The sequence below is a fragment of the Schistocerca piceifrons genome, chromosome 1 (genome assembly GCF_021461385.2).
Source record: "Schistocerca piceifrons isolate TAMUIC-IGC-003096 chromosome 1, iqSchPice1.1, whole genome shotgun sequence".
NCBI classification, from domain to species: Eukaryota; Metazoa; Arthropoda; class Insecta; order Orthoptera; family Acrididae; genus Schistocerca; species Schistocerca piceifrons.
In genome coordinates this window covers 875,473,230-875,493,130 of record NC_060138.1, presented here as the reverse complement: position 1 = coordinate 875,493,130, position 19,901 = coordinate 875,473,230, and the positions used below count along the sequence as shown (strand labels likewise).

Below are 19,901 nucleotides of genomic sequence, written 5' to 3'. Positions count from 1 at the left end.
GTGGCATTTTCGTGCAAACATCAGTCTAGCTTCGAAAGCGACATCGCCTCTTACTAAGTTTTCTCTTCTTCCACAGGATGACCACAGCATTTACGAAAAGACTATGTAAAGTTGTTTTTGTAATGCCATTTAGCCTGAAGATGAGGTTTAACCCTCGAAACATGTCGCTAAATATATAAGTAATATAATAGTTGACAAAGTTTGTGACTGGTAGCGGTAATTTAAAAAAACCTTTACATATTTCTTTAGACAGTCACGGTCGAAAACTAGCCAAAATGGCTTCAAATTCCGAATAGTAATTATCTTCAATCCCTCTCTTCTATGGAGCCGCAATGCTTAGAAAAATTAAATTAAAAAAGCGATACAAGTGTTCTTTCCCTCTGTTTTAGGAGTGAGACACCGGTCTCAATCTGTTACTGAGCGGGCGCTGAAGACCTTGCCGTCGTGCGCCCAAACAACCCTCTCCAACCATCCATCCATCTCGGGAATGAGGTAAGCTAATTTCCATGGGGACTGCAATTTTTATAGTCTCATTGCCAGCAGGACGTGAAGGAATTCTGTCAGGGTCTCGGAGGATACAGCTGAAGTGATTCACAGAAACTGAAGCCAGTCTAAATCTAGATGGGCAGTCTAGGATTTGAAGCCTACTCTTAAGAATTATGTCCGCCTCCACTGTCAGCGTGTCTAGCTGCTATGCAGAAGATCTGGTTTCGATCCCTGGTACTGACAGGGATTTTTCCTTGTTGGGAGAACTGAAACAGTGTGCACTCGCCCTCGCGGAGCCAATTGAGAAGCTACAGATTGAGAAGTGGCGACTCCAAGATCAAGGAAGCTGGCAACGACCGGAAGAGTGGTGTGCTGATCTCATACTCCGGTATATTGTATGCATGAGCGTAGGATGATACGGTGGTCGGTCGGTCACCTGTGGCCCGCCTGGGCCAGAACCCGAAGTTTGCCTGCTCACAGAGTACAGGTCATACGTCACTACTCCTGAGCTAATGCGCTCGATGATGAACTCCCCGCTAAAATCATCCTTTAGTTATTATACACACTGAAGACCCAAAGAAACTGGTAACACCTGCCTAATATCGTGTAAGGACCCCACGAGCATGCCGAAGTGCTGCAACACATGATGGAGGGAACTGACACCATGAATCCTGCAGGGCTGTCCATAAATCCGTAAGAGTACGAGCGGGTGGAGATCTCTTTTGAACAGCACGTTGCATCCCAGATATGCTCAATAATGTTCATGTCTGGGGAGTCTGGTGGCCAGCGGAAGCGTTTAAACTCAGAAGAGTGTTCCTGGAGCAAATCTGTAGCAATTCTGGACGTCTGAGGTGTCCCATTGTCCTGCTGGAACTGCCCACGTCCGTCGGAAAGCATAATGGTCATGAATGGATGCAGGAGATCACACAGGATACTTACGTACGTGTCACCTGTCAGAGTCGTAGCTTGACATATCAGGGGTCCCACACCACTCCAACTGCACACTCTCCATACCATTACAGAGCCTGCACCTGCTTGAACAGTCCCCAGTTGACATGCACGGTCCATGGATTCATGAGGTAGTCACCATACCCGTACACGTCCATCCGCTCGATTCAATTTGAAACGAGACTTGTCCGGCCAGGCAACAAGTTTCCAGTCATCAACAGACCAATGTTGGTGTTGACGGGCGCAGGCGAGGTTAAAGGTTTCTGTCGTGCAGTCATCAAGGGTACACGAGTGGGTCTTCGGATCCAAAAACCTACATCGATAATGCTCCGTTGAGTGGTTCGCACGCTGACACTTGTTGATGGCCCAGCATTGAAATCTGTGGAAATTTGCGGAAGGGTTGCACTTCTGACACATTGAACGATTCTCTTCAGTCGTCGTTGGTCCCGTTCTTCCAGGATCTTTCTCCGGCCGCAGCGATGTCGGAGATTTGATGTTCTACCGGATTCCTGATATTCACGGTACGCTCGTGAAATGGTCGTACGGGAAAATTTCCACTTCATCGCTACGTCGGAGATACTGTGCCCCATCGCTCCTGCGCCGACTATAACACCACGTTCAATCTCACTTAAATCTTAAGAACCTACCATTGTAGCAGAAGTAACCGATCTAACAACTGCGCCAGATACCCCGTTGTCTTATACAGGCGTTACCGAACGCAGCGCCGTATTCTGCGTGTTTACATATCTCTGCATTTGGATACGCATGCCTACACCAGTTTCTTTGGATCTAGCATGTTTGTAATGTGGTAACTCTGCACGACATGTCAACGCCACAATCTGGAACAGGTAATTGCATTCGTAGATACGTAGCTTACAGATACATAAAAGAGCAGCCGGCCGGAGTGGCCGTGCGGTTCTAGGCGCTACATCTAGAACCGAGCGACCGCTACGGTCGCAGGTTCGAATCCTGCCTCGGGCATGGATGTGTGTGATGTCCTTAGGTTAGTTAGGTTTAATTAGTTCTAAGTTCTAGGCGACTGATGACCTCAGAAGTTAAGTCGCATAGTGCTCAGACCCATTTGAACCATAAAAGAGCATTTGTGCTTGTGTCAACAAAATAGGTTCTTTAACACATCCATCAAAATGGTAAACAACACCAATAACTATAAGCTGCATTAAGTGTTTTATGTTACGCTACCAGCACAAAATAACTGTTGGCGTTGGGTACAACGGAATAATAACAAACCACTGAATAAAGCGCATCAAGTGCTCAAACATGTAAGAGCGGACATTTTCTGCAATGAACAGTACAATAGTGATGACAGACAGTTTTACTGAGACGCTATTTAAGCCCCTCTATCAAAGTTCTACCATTTCAATTCTAAAGCGTTACAATCTCCCACTACTGTCTTCTGGCCGAGACTACTCAGACGCGCTTGTACACAGGCATTCAACTCGGGTGTAAGTCAGTTCGAATCCTAGCGGTAGAAAAATTTTTCACTGCCGGTATTTGGCCGGCAAAGGAAGGTGTTGGCGTAAAGTTCCTGATCACCAGACTTTGCGCCAATGTCCTCCTTTAAATATCAAACCTTAACGCAGTATCTCCTGAGGGCATACGTCACTGTTCATGGTGGTCTGTCCGTCGGATGGGGACGTTACGGTTTCATCCTCTCCCTTCCATCATACACCACAAACATTACGCTGCACTCCACGCGCGCACACACGCACGCGATAATGTAATGGAGAATGTTGTAAATAAATAAACACAAAAACCTGCCAATACTCACCTCTTCATTTTTCAAACTCCTGCTTTATTCAATGTTGTTGACCCTCGAGTTTGTCTTCCACCGCAGAGTAATTCGTTCTGGAAATTCCCTGGGCTGTGACTGAGGCATTTCTCCCTAACACCTTGCCTTCCAAGAGGTTATCAGGAGAACTTCTATGAAGTTCTGAAAGTAGGACAGGTGTACTGGGGGGAGTAAATCGTGAGTCGTGCCTGAATAGCTCACTCGGTAGAACCATTGGGCGCGGAAGGCACGGTTCTTAGTAGGTTCGTTTGAGCAGTTGCCAGCGGGCTCGTGCGCACGCGCAGAGCTGAATTCGCGAATGAGCAGTGCCTTCCTCCCGCTTCTGGCTACTTGAAGCGTGGCTGTTTGCCGTATGAGCAGTAGCAGCAAGTAGCCAGATGCTACCCGGAAAATTTTTTCCGGCGCACCCAAGCTGCCAGTTTCGCGTATGCGCAGAGCAAGCTGAGTTATAATGGCGGAGTCCTTCCCCACGTGACCCGTGTATATGTTTCGTGTCTTCGTAATATTCCTGGTCTCTTCGTTTACAGCTCCAACGTCAAATGAAATCAAAACAGATTTCTGTGGCCGGGAGCCATCAAGTGAATCAACATACATTCTCATAACCACGAAAGACCAAAATAAGTTAGTAGTTTCAGATTTTATATTATTTCCACGTTATTAGCAATCAACCATTAATGTCTTAATGAAGATATTTCTGTCCGTTTTATAGAGAAATTTCCTTCTATTAATTTTTTCCCGCTGAGGCAGTTAGTTCATTTGAAACGAAGTCTTTCATTCCACACTATTGGCTACTTTCATCTTCGTTCAATTTCAAGGGCAAATTTTCATTTTCTGGGACGAATGTCATTATACTATAATAAAGAACCAAACATGACAATACAGTACTGGACCTCCAAGAAAATTGGTATCACGAAAACCACATGAAAAGCTTAATATCAGGTACTTCAGAGTGCATCTGTACATAGAAATGTGCAATTAGAGCGGAATGAAGCATTTTAGTATGGTTTATGAAATTCCGATGCTGCTGGAGTAGTCTCTGATGTCCTGTTCCTTTTATGACACTGTAAGATTTCTTAATGCTATAAACATACGAACATACGTAAACATTTACTTGAAGCTGACTAAGTAGGTAAATTTGGTCAGTAGTTTTGAACTAAATATTTTGTTTCAAATATAATGACAGCTGTAGCAGAATTTTACAAATCTGCCTTCTGTGAAAGTGTTTTTCGATCACAAGGCACTTGTCTAGTACTTCCTCTAGGCCTGAAGTTATTTCTTAATTTGTGTTTACGTCTTAAATTTATAGAATGCCATTCTATGCTAAATTGTAGACTGGCAGCATACCGTGTTTTATCGTTTTAACTCCCCACATGGCTTCATATTTATTCCTGCAGTAGAATACAAACTGTCAGTTGTACAGTTTCTTTGCCTCACAGGCAACCTTGTTAATTTTTTATACATTTCGAAGCAATTTGTATTCCATCCTACTAGCTTTTTGCAGTGCTGTGTAGATGTAAACCTGTTGGAAATGCTACATAACGATATTGCAGAGTACGAATTTAAAAAAAAAATCCGTCAAAGTCACCCCACATCAAAATTTTTGTGGCGGTGTTCGTAGCGACAAACAATTCGCGGTAGAAACGGCTTACGAAGTCACCGCCACACTTTTAATAGCGGGCCGACCGGTCCGCTGGAACAGTGAACAGAAAGATGAAAACCCAAACACTCTGATTAAATAAAGTCGGTACTTATCTTTATTAATGAAGATACAGAAACACAGTAGTGAACTCCGTGTCTACAGAAAAATGGCTCTGAGCACTATGGGACTCAACTGCTGAGGTCATTAGTCCCCTAGAACTTAGAACTAGTTAAACCTAACTAACCTAAGGACATCACAAACATCCATGCCCGATGCAGGATTCGAACCTGCGACCGTAGCGGTCTTGCGGTTCCAGACTGCAGCGCCTTTAACCGCACGGCCACTTCGGCCGGCGTGTCTACAGAGATCTGTCTAGTTCGAGTCGGAGCGGCTAGGTCAGCGTCGGCTGACGACAAACAACAACTCTGCTGCGATGAACACACAACTGACTAGCAAGTACACAATTCGGTGGCGAGTATACAACTGAGCAGCGAATACAGAACTATCCTAGCGCTCGCGACTCCAGCGCTTAAGAAGCCAGAAGCCAGCGGTGGCGCGCGCAGACTTGCGGCGATTTGCTGTATCGCTGGCGCTGCTTATGCGGACGGCGTCCGGACTTTGATGCTGCCAACCTTTTGGCAGCGGGCTCGGCTGGCATTACTGGCTAGGATATAACAAAAATGTTATGGTACTTCGAGCTGTGTAGACTAATATTGAAATGATATTATACCAAGTACTGCTTCCTTATTTGCATATTTTATCTGGGGGGGGGGGGGGAGGAGGAGATATGGTAAAACAGTTGCTCTAGGTACAACTCTGTATGTCCTCTCAACAACATGCCGCAGGGCTGCACATGGTCACGTGATGGCCCACCACGCACGAAATTCCACCAGAAACGCGACGAAAAGCGTATGAGCAGAGCAAGCACCAAGCAAGGGCTGCGCATGCGCAGTACAGCCTGTTGTCTGGCGCTGTCTGGTAAGTGCTCAAATGAACCTAGTTCTGAGTCCCGCCCGGCACAGTTTCTGGCCAGCGCCTACAGCATCCCAGCTGTCCAGAAGAGAGGAGGCGGCGGCACCAGCTCCCGCGTGGGCCCGCAGCCGGTGTGAGCGGGCCGCGCCGTGCGCTGTTGTCACGCCTCTGGCCCGCCGTCACGCTCTGCCGCTGACGCACGCCGCCCCACGGCCGGCCCGCGCTGCATTTTCGGAGGTGCGCACAAAAACCAGGGGCTGCCGCGGCGCGGCGCTGCCAGCTATACACGCTACCTGGACACGGGCCTTCCCTACCAGAAGCGTGCTAAATCGACAACAAATTCCAAAAATCCCCATCGGCACTTTACTGTTTTCTAGAACTTTCCGCAGAACTTGTCACTTCATACTTCCCCTCTCGAGAAGTATCATCCATCATCCTTAGTATGAGGCTGGCCGTTGTGGCCGAGCGGTTCTAGGCGCTACAGTCTGGAACCGCGCGACCGCTACGGTCGCAGGTTCGAATCTTGCCTCGGGCATGGATGTTTCTGATGTCCTTAGGTTAGTTAGGTTTAAGTAGTTCTAAGTTCTAGGGGACTGATGACCTCAGTTGTTAAGTCCCATAGTGCTCAGAGCCATTTGAATTAAAAACCAGCGAGAAAGAGTTGTTTCTCTACAGCCATGAGGTAATTTCATAACTACACGCGAAAGTACCAAGGCGATGCTCCTATGCTTATTTGCGTTTGATGTGGCATCTATCTCCTACTGCCACGTGCGTAGTAGTTGTAGGAAGAACTATGAAGTATAGCTGTTCGTTGGATTATTTTGTATTAAAGGTAATAACTTAGAGATTCTCGATGCTTGCTGATGAGCGAAGTCGGTGAAGCTTCAGATCAGTACCCGTTTTAAAAGACCGAGTCAAATGCTTAGTGGAAGATCGTCACATGAAATCGGAAAACGTGCAGAAGCACGATCGGTACATGCACCTAGAGACAGTTGTGTATAAAGACTCCAGCATGAAGTTGTTTCTCAGCATTCGATGTCATGTTACCAATTATACACACATTCAATTGACACATCGCAGATGTAAAGGGCCCGAGACTGTCATTAAAAGTCATGTTACCAACTTCGTCTTCAGTGAAAACATTTATAGTCAAGATCGATAACTACCACAAAAACTCTTACGCTACCGTTTTAAAGTAGGCCACTGCTATCTACGGTTGTGTAAACATCCAGATTTAGGAGAAACGTTTTTAAACGCTCATATTAAATCTGTCGGAGATAACGACTTTCTGTAACCGATAATGTGATAATTTTTGGAGTGATTAGTGTAAACATCCAGCTTTAGCAGAAACGTTTGTAAACGTTCATATTAAATATGTCGGAGATAACGACTTTCTGTAACCTATAATGTGATAATTTTTGGAGTGATTATTGATCCTAACTAAATAAGAAATGATTACTAAAGACATCGTTAACACACTGAGGAAAACACGTGGAAGGATGTTGGTTATTAATAAAGTATTGTTTCGTAGTTCCGAAGATAATTATATTTCTTAATTATTATCGGAAACAACAATATTCTTCGTCGACAAAACGGGGCAATTAAAGAAACGAAGCATACATAGTTTCGTAGCACACGTGGAAACCATGCTCGAACTGTTAGATGAATATTTCGTCAGTCGGTGTTTGAAAATAGTGTTACGGGAGGAACTTCCTCACTGATGTCACTAACCGCTCCTATTTTACGAATACATATGGCACTGGTTATTTCAATTGAATACAGGAGACACGTATTAAATCGTGAGCCGTAGTACATGGGGAAGTCTGGAAAACCATCCGGCACTGGATTTCGTGTTGCTGATGGTAAAGTTTATGTTGAATTAACACGTCGCTGGTAGACGGAAGATACCTGTGGAAGGCTGACCTTCATTATTTCAGAGTGAAAGACACGCGGTATTTATCCTGTAAACAGAAACGTTATGACTGGCTGTTTCGCTCATTGTCACCAAATTTTTATATGAAGGCAGATTTTGCCATTCAAATTACACCTTGGAAGTTACGTACACCACGGAGTAAGTTGAACAGCAAGGTTAAGTTAAAAATGCCGATTTCCTTCGTCAAGGGAACGAGGCCTTTGAAGCAGTGCAGCATACATATTTCCCTACGTTACGTTAACGTTTCGCTTGTCTGTGTATTTCGGAAGGTTACATTTAATAGTCGTCCTAACAATTACATGTAAATTTGTCGACATTTTCGATGTTACGAATATATTATAGTTGAACACAGAACAACAGTTTAGATTGGCTTTTCCGTCCTTGGAGCATCTGAACAGACGCCATCCGTACAGAGTAGCACGTGGTCTTCCAAGCCTACCTTTAGAAGGGGCGGCAGCTAGCGACATTCCAGGCGCCAGCAAAAACAGCAACAGGGATGACAGCATCACGAGCCGCAAAGTCTTCTCCATTAACATCCTCGGGCACATCACCTTCGCTACACAGCCGTCCGCCACGTCATTGCAAACAATACTACACAACACTCGCGAGACATACACAAGAGATACAGCGCGACTATTATACTTTATTCGAGCCCTCTGTCAAAAGTTAAGGCGAGGACAACGGTTCATCAACTCGGAGTTAGTACTGACTTAGACTGCAGAGCAAGTTCACCCGAGCGATTTGGTGGAAGCTGAACTACCTCTTCTTTTTTAATCTGGAGTTCAGCGTGTTTTCTGTAGCGCTTAGGGCAGTACAAGCTGCGTCTCACGCTTCGCGATCGACCGAAAGCGTCGCCACGGAGGTTGCGGCGAGAGTGTCTGCCGTGAACGCCAAGTGCGAACAGGCACGGCGGGCTGCGCGCTCCAGACTGCCCCCACTACCGGCCTCATAAAGGCAGTCCATTCAGGGAAGGGGGGAGAAGCTACTAGGTTCGTTCCTAAGCACTCTTCCCGTTGCCCAAATGTTTCTCGTTTAAATAATGGAACAGTGCACCGGATACGTATTTTTTCCATGCTTAGCACTGCGCGTTTCGAGAATTCATTCTCACTGTCAAGTGAAAATATTTACGTGGGTATTCTGTGTGCTGTTTGCATGTGTATTGTGTCGTCTTTTTGAGGTTAGGGTACCGAACGTGCCTACTACATTTTGCAGGAAAATTACGCTCACTGAAATTTCGTAAACAGTATGTCTGATGATTTGAGTGTGACTTGTTTTCTGCATAATGGAGAAGGCGCAGTATCTTATAACCACAAAACGACGGCTGCAGTGCAAGACAGGCAGCACGACACACAAATACTAATGGAAATATTTGATCATGACACCGCTGAGAAATTTTCGAAATGCGCAGTGCGAAGCATGAAAAAATACGTGAGTGGTACAGTGTCTCATTACTGTATTTAAAGAATGAATGTATGACAGGCTTTCAAAAAAACATGGATAATGGTGAATGAAATTGAGTCCAACGATTCCGCTTCCCACTTGTGGTCGGCACTTCTTGGAGAACCAGTGACACAAAATGTTAATTGAAGACATTCGTAATTATCCCTGCTACCGCTTTCCTCATCAACATCCTGTTTTCTTTTACATATTTTGATTATATGCATATGATGAAAAAATTTGATCAGTTTCTCTTACTGAATTTGGTAACACAAATTTTGTTGCTGACTGACAATACATTGTAGATAATTAGAACCAATATTAATAACCAACAAGGTTGTACATACCCAAACATTAAAAATGCCGGAAATTATCTAATTTGAAGAAAAAATATTGTTGGTTTTGTTGGTAGGGAGTGGGCATAAAGTGTCCACTTGTTAAGAATCTGGTATGCAGTTTAATTTGACTAAGATATGTCTGACAGCATAGCATGTTTATTTCTACCTATGCCACATCCCAACTTAACGTGCCGTGTCATTTGTAACAATTAGTATAGTATGTGACCCTCAACTATTGTCTTTTGCTATTGGACCTTTGTATGGAAGAGAACAATTTATTCATTTTGAAGGTGACGTTAAAGGATAATGAGATCCTTTTACTTTTGATACCGCAGGCTGTATATGTGCAACATATTTCTACAGAAAACCCTTAAGGCAATAAAATTACACAAGGATGTATTAAATTTTCCCAAGTTTGAGATATACAGCTCCTTTAAAAGATTAGCAGGAACCTAGAACTTCTTACCTTCAACGAGGATAATACGAGACAACACAAAAAGCTCTGAACATGCGCACGCTCAGCTCTTTGGAACCAGTGAGAAGAAATTCATCTGATCCGCCGAAACTTGTTGCAACCGTCCATTGGCCGCAACTTGAACAGCTTTCACTCAGTCATAAACGACGGGAACCGGAAGAATCCCTGCGTAGAAAGCATTCGCGTGGTTGGAATGGTTGCAACTGTACCTCAAACGAACCTACTGTCACCCGAACGTTACTGGCACGTGACGTCGTTCTGACGTGCACATGTCCAGCACATTTGTCGACTGCTGAGCGATTTCTATCAACTTCGGTAGTCGCATCGGGTTCTCGTGGAAGGTCTTCCGAATTGTTCAGTTCCAGAACGCGCGGTTATCTTGCTAGTTGCTTGGTGAGCCATCGAACAAAATGTGCTAAGCTTATCTTTTGGGAAAATGAAAGATTTCAGGTTACAGGAGAAGCTCAAATTACTGGTTTCTGTAGTTCGTCACAGGAGATAACAATAATTTTATGTTTTATTTTATCCATTGCAAATGGCTAGTGAAAGCCTGCGACTCTAAAAAAATTCTTTTTAATAAAAGGATTTCTTCTGCTGTCAAGCACGACTACATTTTTATGTACGAGCATATTTCGCAAGACGTCTTCGGGAAACGACTCAAATTTTAAATGGATTTTTCGTGTATTACCCATTTATTCGTGATGTTTTCGATGTGTGAGGTGCTGCATCGATCTTACCCCTTTATTGTAATACATAAACACGCAGTGCTGTAATTAATGGCCGGTCGAGGTGGTCAAGCGGTTCTAGGCGCTGCCGTCTGGAACTCCGCGACCGCTACGGTCGCAGGTTCGAATCCTGCCTCGAACATGGATGTGTGTGATGTCCTTAGGTCAGTTAGGTTTAAGTAGTTCTAAGTTCTAGGGGGCTGATGACCTCAGAAATTATGTACCATAGTGCTCAGAGCCATTTGAACCATTTATTTGTAATTAAAGACCGATAATAAATCTTTGTATTAAGTTAATGGCTAATTTTTTCAGCATTTTAAGTACGTTTTTCGTGTATTACGCTATCTATTCGTGATGCTTTCGATGTGTGAGGTGCTGCATTGTTCTGTTGTGGTGTAAGCTGTAGCATCCTACGATGCTAGGCCGACGGCGGCTGGTGGTTGCTTTTATTTTATTTATTTATTTACACGTCAAGTTCCGTAGGACCAAATAGAGGGGCAAATCTCCATGGTCATGGAACATATCAGTACATGAAGTTACAACATAAAAGTAATAACAGATAAAAATAAAAAGCTTATGTACCCGAACAAATTCAATCCATAAATAAACGCAATCAACAATACAACAAGAATCAGCTTAATTTTTCAAGGAACTCCTCGACAGAATAGGAGTGACCCATGAGGAAACTCTTCAGCTTCGATTTGAAAGTGCGTTGATTACTGCTAAGATGTTTGAATTCGAGCGGTAGCTTATTGAAAATGGATGCAGCAGTATACTGAAAACCTTTCTGCACAAGAGTTAAGGAAGTCCGATCCAAATGCAGGTTTGATGTCTGCCGGGTATTAACTGAGTGAAAGCTCCTTATTCTTGGGAATAATCTAATATTGTTAACTGGAAATGACAGTAAGGAATATATATACTGAGAGGCCAATGTCAAAATACCCAGGCTCGTGAACAGGGGTCGACAAGGTTTCTGAGCCAAAAATATAATGCCAAGCAAAGTAGACTAATTTTCGTGCCGAACGATCACTCACTTCAGATACCGTTCGAATAGCAAAAATGGCAGCATGAAGTCCTTGAACAAGATCCTGAACGTGGGCTTTCTACGACAGTTTACTTTCTATCTGAACATCTAGAAATTTGACATGTTCAGTTTCACTAATCATATGCCCATTCTGTGAAATTAAAACGTCAGGTTTTGTTGAATTGTGTGTGAGAAACTGTAAAAACTGAGTCTTGCTGTGATTTAACTATAGTTTATTTTCTACAAGCCAGGAGCTTAGGTAATGAAGTGCACTATTTGAAACCGGCCCAATGTTGCACACAACATCCTTTACTACTAAGCTAGTGTCATCAGTAAGTAGAAATATTTTATTGGAGTTACCCGTAATACTTGAGTGCATATCTTTTATATAAATAAAACGGATGAGGTGGGCTCATGGAGGACTTTGCATCCTTTAGAGCCTTAGCTTAAAATTCATGGATTGCTGTTTAGTCACTACTAAATTGATTGAAAGAGGAGTAGGGATCTAAATATTTCATTTGAAATTTGATCTTCCATATTTTTAAGCCTTCTTTGCTTATTGGTTTTCACTTTTCACTGAGTTGTTTGTTTCATGTCTGTTGCCTCCATATATTGTTATTTGTTTGACTACTCTCTCTTCTATCGCGTCGATTTCTCTATTTCTTGTGTTGTATGTAGTGTTGTGGTTCCTTCATATGGTATTTGTCCAATGGTTTGCAGCATTCTTCGGCCAGCGGATTTTATTCTATAGCAACACGTTTCGGTTCCCCCTACCCCGAAAAAGCAACTGTCAGGGTAGGCAACATTTTCTATTACCACCTTATACGGCCGATCCTACAATATGCTTGTATTATCGGGCGTCGATTATAGATTGAACCAATCGATAGCTGTTTGAGCGACAGGCAAACAATATATTTAAAACATATTTCTTTCGGATTCACCGTGTCTGTTATTGCACATATTAGTGCAGTTCCCACCCCGCGTTACCTGGAAATGTTTGACACTTGGCGCCGGTAACTGTGGGAACCAGGGCGGCAGTCGTAAGACAGCTCTCACGAAAGCTACGCTCCCACGCACTTGGCGCGTGGTAAGGGACCTCCATGGGCCACAGAACGTAATTTAAATTTGTAGAGACAAAGGAATTAGAAGACAAAAGGGTCGCGAGGAGGCGGACACGGTGCCGTGGAGACCGTATTAGGGCTAGATAGCGGCCTGCAGCAAAAAGCCCAGCCTTCCAAATACAGCACCGGCCGTGCACAATCTCGCCCAAGGTCGCCGCTACCGGTGGGAGCCGACTCGACGAGCTGCCGCCTGGACACTGAAGACGGTCGGCGAAGAAGCTGCCAACGAATCTGCGGCACCAATGGTCGCCGTTCCCAGACCGTCACTCTTCATTTAGACGCTAAAATAGACTAATTTCAAATTTTCGAACGACTTCATATGACTATATTCTCATCAACACTATATATAAGAATATAATTTCCCTCTCATATGAAAAATGGAGGTTTAAAGTTCTTGCATCTATTTTAAAACCATTAGACATGATATCATGAGAAGACGAATAAACTTGTAATATCTTTGTAAGCCAATACTGTAGCACCTCAGGTAAAATTTTATACAGTGCATGTGCAGTGCTCTCGAGGAAAATAAGCTACGAAGATACATAGGTTTATACATATACTACATCAGTTCCGAAATATTTCTACTTACTAATCTACCAAATGCATTCTGCAATTAAAGTGGTAAACTTAAAACATTCAAGATATTTCGATTCCGTTAATTTTCTGCAAGCAACGCACGTGGGTTAACCAATGGAATTGCTACCAGATGACACAACAAAGCCTCCGCAATGAGTTAGAAAAAACAGAAGAACAAGAACAAGAAACCTTCAATTTTTTTTATATGAGGGCTGGGTAAGCAGCTTAATGTTGTTACTGAATGTACCGACTCCGCTTATGACTGCTAAAATTACGAGGAGCGTTCAATAAGTAACGCATTTTTATTTTTATTTTTTTTTTTTTTTTTTGTTGGCAGGTTGGATTCCAATCCACCATATTATTCTCCATTCTTCTGGCTATAAAACCATATTTTTCAACATAATGTCCGTTCAATGCGACGGTCGTACGCCACCTTACTGGAAATTGGAATTTGTGGTAAGGTCTTATGAGACCAAACTGCTGCGATCATCGGCCTCTAAGCGACCTCCTGGAAGAAAGTTTGGAAGGTAGGGGACGAGATACTGGCAGAATTGAAGCTGTGAGGACGGCTCGTGAGTCGTGCTTGGGTAGCTCAGACGGTAGAGCACTTGCCCGCGAAAGGCTAAGGTCCCGAGTTCGAGTCTCGATGCGGCACACAGTTTCAATCTGCCAGGAAGTTTCATATCAGCGCACTCTCCGCATGGAAACTATCTTTTGGGATTGTCATGGTGTTTTGTTCGTTCCTTCCTTCCCCGCAACGCCAAGATGCAGAGGGATACTGCAATGTCTTGAGCAATCTGCGGGCTCCCATGGAAAGAAAACGTCCTGGACTTTTGTCTCGCAAAGCTGTCTTTCTTCATGACAATACTCAGCCTCATACAGCCCGAATGATCCAGGCGGAGCTCGGAAGGTTCAAGTGCAAAGTGTTCCCGCATCCTCCATATTCACCATATCTTACCCCAAGTGATTTTCACATGTTCCTCCAACTCAGGGATTCTTGGAGGCACGCACTCCAACACCGATGACGAAATCACATCAGCAGTAAACAACTGGTTACCAGCATAGCATCCGACTTGATACAACACTGGTTTGGAAAAGCTTGTGTCACGACATCAAAAATGCTTGAAAAAACATGGCGACTAGAAAGAAAACTAACAACAAATAAAATGTTTTCACCATTATAAATGGTATATAATTTTTTTTATAAAATAAGGAAACTTAGTGGACGCCCCTCGTATGTTCCTGTATGTCCGACTTAACGTCGTAGGGCGGGGTCTTAACGTCCCACTATGCTTGAAAATGACAAAAAGTCGAAATTTCAACGCAATAAATATATTAATAACCCTAAAAGGAGCGGTTACTTTCAATATTTAAATTTAATGAATGATTACGTTGAATTTTTATTTATAATTGTAAATTTGCATACTGTGGTACTTTTATATAATTTATAAAAGTTGAAGCATGGTCCTGGCGTTAATAAAATGTGTTCCAAACATCTCTGACTGAGTAATGCGAGCCCAACAGAAGAGATCGTACAAACGTCGGCTCGTTGGACGACATTAAATATTTCCGTTGGTCCGTAATCAAAGTTTCATGCTTCTTGAACCACCAAACGCATTTCTTTGGATTCATCTGATTACGAGGGGTACGTCAATAGTTGTTCTAATACGAATATCTTTTTACATAGTTATCAACGTACTGTTTTAATTGATACCATGTTCTCAAGATGCATCTCAATCTTACCAATTACGGTCGTGGAGTGGTTTTCTTATTGTAACTAACCATTTTCTTTATATTCAGTGATTCGGGCCTTTCATCCCCACTGCTGCTTTTTGCAGATATTTTCCCAAGAAATCGACATTCCACTAGATACAATAGCTCGAGAGAGCCCAACACATTTGTCTCATACGGAGCAACTAAGAAGGCTGCTGCAGCTGATTTAAGAGTTTGAAGAGACTAAACATCTAAGATCATCAGCTTTTATTTACCTCTCAGGATGGAATCTCTGTCTAGAGTTAATTCTATGTCCACGTATCATAATGCTTATGAATGTTTATGTTAGGTGTATCTGTGGCGGATCGTGGATACCACCTCGGTATTTATCTAGTGGGATCTCTTGTAACAACACAACTGCTGTTTCATCGCATGGTTGGCAATAGCTGCATCCAGCACCAACTCTTCCGATTACTACAGACAACTATGAATCAGAACAATAAGGCTTGAGGGTAAAAAAACCTGAAGAACCAGTAGATACAATCACAGTGCATTATTATTCGTTTCGTGTCATTTGCTCCTGTTTAACCGTAGGCCAAGAATACTTTTTCCGCCCGCTGACCCCGGTTCGATTACAGGTACTGTCAGGGATTTTTCCTTGCTAGAAAGATTGGTAAGGGGTGCACTCTCAGCCTCGTGAGGCCAACTGAAGAGATAATCGACCGATTAGTAGCGGTTCCAAGCTCAAGAAACCTAACAACGATCTGGAGAACGATGTGCTGATTACATACCCTTCCACACCGCATCCGATGACGTCACTACAGCTGGTCAGGAACGATCAGCCAGTCTACGGCCAAAATGCAGAACTTTAAAGATACATTTCCGTAGAGCACGTATTTCTCAATGGTTGTTCATCATTCATCGGGTAGCTGTGGAGTTCTTTGCAATTAACAGCTTTAAAATTATACTCTAGGCCCTACATTCGCGTTCAAGTCTAGTCTGCTAAAGTCTAAAACTGGGATACTTTTTCTTGCATTTCTTTAGTGAACTTGCCCTTTCGCCCAGACATGTTAGCAACGAATTTAATAGATTGTGAAACACTAATAACTCACTTGAAAGCACGACCAAATGATGACATGGGATTACAGTACGTGAACGATGTTTCCGTAAACTGGGTATACTTCGATCGATTTTCAGTTTCAAATGTGATTATTTGGTGTTTCCGTTAGTGAACATTGAGGCTTGTATATTACATACTAATTGGTACAATGCATTTTTTACATGCAGAGGAAGTAATAGAAAAAAAGTTAAGCGCTCGAAGTTAGCATGGATTTGGGGATCCATTGACTGGCCTATACTTCCACAACTGGCAGCTACTATTCCATTTATAGTCAATATTCCAAAAACAGGATAAACTTTGAATACATTGATCTACTGTTTTCTTAAGTGTTTTATTAAGCCACATTAAATAAAAAGACCTAATTCGGTACATAAATCGAACACTGTGATGCACCATCCAAATTATAAATTAATCAAAGGTACTAAGAGGAAGTAACATACACGTGGCTCCAAATTTAGATGAGCATAGTGTCTTCAATTTCATTCATCTTAGACCTAAATCCTCGTTACAAAACATCTCTTACAACTAGAATTAAGGTTCTTCTTCTGCATTTATAGAGACTGTAACTTATCGCTAAATTGCATTTTTTGAATCCAGAGATATTTGTCATTGTATGTTGTTCGTGAATCATCTTCTGCATTTATCGAGTGTATCTGTCACTTATCGCTAAAGTGCATTCTTTGTATCCGGAGATATTTGACATTATATGTTGTACCTGAATCACTGCGGAAATCACAACAGTTTGCAATTTGAGCAGTATATGACTGACAATCGTTTTTATCAGTTGTAGGCACATTAACAACTACAAATGCGCCTTCGTCTATATACCGATGGTTGATGTATGTATTCCGTAGTTTCACACTGTCTTTGGTATCAATACTGTTAAATAAACTGTGTATCTGTAATCATAGGGTAATAAAACAGAGAAATCTTCTCACGCACATGACCCCAGAAATAGTAATATAGTGGCAGATATATACATACAAACAAAAATTTAACATGTGGTCTGTTTCGAGAATCAATCAAACAACATACATGATATGGTTGAAAACACCGATCCCTTTGCAGTTAAGCATTGTGGATTTTGCACAACTTGGTGTGAACATACTTTTACATATAAAAATATAAGTCGCAACAGGTTGCGCAAGAAAATCGGCACTACATGGCACATGGCGCCAATCAGCAGATTTGTATACACACAACACCCAGCAGAGAGCTGCGAAACTTTAGGTTTGTGAGTGGTCAACGTAATCACGGCGGTCAAAGTATAAAAGGTTTGTGGCACTGTTCCCGCACTGCTCCACAGGGAGAGGAGAAATGCGGGGAAAAAATTTCGACAATTTGCTCAGTATCGACAACACAAAGCTTTCACTTCGTACTGATCACTTACTACGGTAAAAATTAAAACTGAAAGCGCTCAGCTCATTCTAACAAATACACAACTGACCATTAAAGTTGCTACACCAAGAAGAAATGCAGATGATAAACGGGTATTCATTGTACAAATATATTATACTAGAACTGACATGTGATTACATTTTCACGCAATTTGGGTGCATAGATCCTGAGAAATCAGTGCCCAGAACAACAACCTCTGGCCGTGATAACGGCCTTGACACACCTGGGCATTGAGTCAAACAGAGCTTGGATGGCGTGTACAGGTACAACGCCAATGCAGCTTCAACCCGATACCACAGTTCATCAAGAGTAGTGCCTGGCGTATTGTGAGGAGCCAGTTGCTCGGCCACCATTGACCAGACGTTTTCAATTGGGGAGAGATCTAGAGAATGTGCTGGCCAGGGCAGCAGCCGAACATTTTCTGTATCCAGAAAGGCCCGTACAGGACCTGCAACATGCGGTCGTGCATTATCCTGCTGAAATGTAGGGTTTCGCAGGGATTGAATGAAGGGTAGAGCCACGGGTCTAACACATCTGAATGTAACGTCCGCTGTTCAAAGTGCCGTCAATACGAACAAGAGGTGACCGAGACGTGTAACCAATGGCACCCCATACCATCATGCCGGGTGATACGCCAGTATGGCGATGATGAATACACGCTTCCAATGAGCGTTCACCGCGAAGTCGCTAAACACGGATGCGACTATCGTGATGCTGTAAACAGAACCTGGATTTATCCGAAAAAATGACGTTTTGCCATTCGTGCACCCAGGTTCGTCGTTGACTACACCATCGCAGGGGCTCCTGTCTGTGATGCAGCGTCAAGGGTAACAGCAGCCATGGCCTCCGAGCTGATAGTCCATGCTGCTGCAAACGTCGTCAAACTGCTTGTGCAGGTGTTTGTTGTCTTGCAGACGTCCCCATCTGTTGACTCAGGGATTGAGACGTGGCTGCACGATCCGTTACAGCCATGCAGATAAGATGCCGGTCATCTCGATTGGTAGTGACACGAGGCCGCTGGATCCTGCACGGCGTTCCGTATTACCCTCCTGAACCCACTGATTCCATATTCTGCTAACAGTCATTGGATCTCGACCAACGCGAGCAGCAATGTCGCGATACGATAAACCGTAATCGCGATAGGCTAGAATCCGACCTTTATCAAAGTCGGAAACGTGTGGTACGCATTTCTCCTCCTTACACGAGGCATCACAACAACGTTTCAACAGGCAACACCGGTCAACAGCTGTTTGTGTATGAGAAATCGGTTGGAAACGTTCCTCATGTCAGCACGATGTAGGTGTCGCCACCGGCGCCAACCTTCTGTGAATGCTCTGTAAAGCTAATCATTTGCATACCACAGCATCTTCTTCCTGACGGTTAAATTCCGCGTCTGAAGCACGTCATCTTCGTGGTGTAGCAATTTTAATACCCAGTAGTGTACGTTGCATGTTTTTCGCAATATGCACAATGGATTTGATTCTTAAAGTTCATGTTGTTTATGTAGGCACTTCTTTTTTTTTTTAGTTTAGCGGTTTTTCTAAGCGCTCTTACTTAGTTGTATTTTGACATTAAAAATGAACTATGTAGGTCATTTGATCTAGATCACCGAACTATCTTAAAAGGACTGGTTCCACAGAAAGAATTACTTTGACCATCTCTAACACAGTTATAAACTGTGGAGATAGTGTAACTAAATATTGCAGGCCATCAACAGATACATTTCGGTGAAAACAGCGCCGTTTACACTCTCCTCGTCCGTGTAAGACCCGAAACAAATACACTGTACGACAGGGAAACTAGCAGGGGGAGTGTGAAGGGTGGAACCCGACACGGGGCGCTCGTGTAAACAAAGCGGAGTGACGTTTTAGAGGCTACACCTCTCCGTCGGGTGAGGACTGCTTTAAGAAAGGCAGCCGCGTAAAGTGCGGGGCCTATTGCGACAAAACATGGAAGCCGCCTGGTGGAGGACACGCTACGTATCCCCGCAAGCCGGTAATTGCAGGCGGCGGGACACGCACGCACGCGGGCACGCTACGCTCGTCATGGGAGACAGAACGACCGGACAGCGAACAAAATATCGCCCTCCAGGCCTCATTCCTGCTCCTGCGTGACCGTTCCACAGGAATTCTCGTCCAAAACTGACTCGCAACTAATGTCAATTTTCTGCAAATTACAACCCCTTA

The 19,901-nt window shown here is 43.4% G+C and overlaps 1 protein-coding gene across 1 annotated transcript in view; it reads right to left on the bottom strand.

Annotated features, from left to right (window-relative positions):
* The window catches only part of LOC124716352 (protein sidekick), a 416,456-nt gene extending 408,143 nt beyond the window's left edge, over positions 1-8,313 (bottom strand). Inside the window, exon 1 of the mRNA XM_047243167.1 lies at positions 8,228-8,313. Within this exon, the coding sequence (XP_047099123.1) occupies positions 8,228-8,294 (67 nt within the window). The 5' untranslated portion in view covers positions 8,295-8,313. The remainder of the gene's footprint in view (positions 1-8,227) is intronic.
* Positions 8,314-19,901: the final 11,588 nt, after the last annotated feature.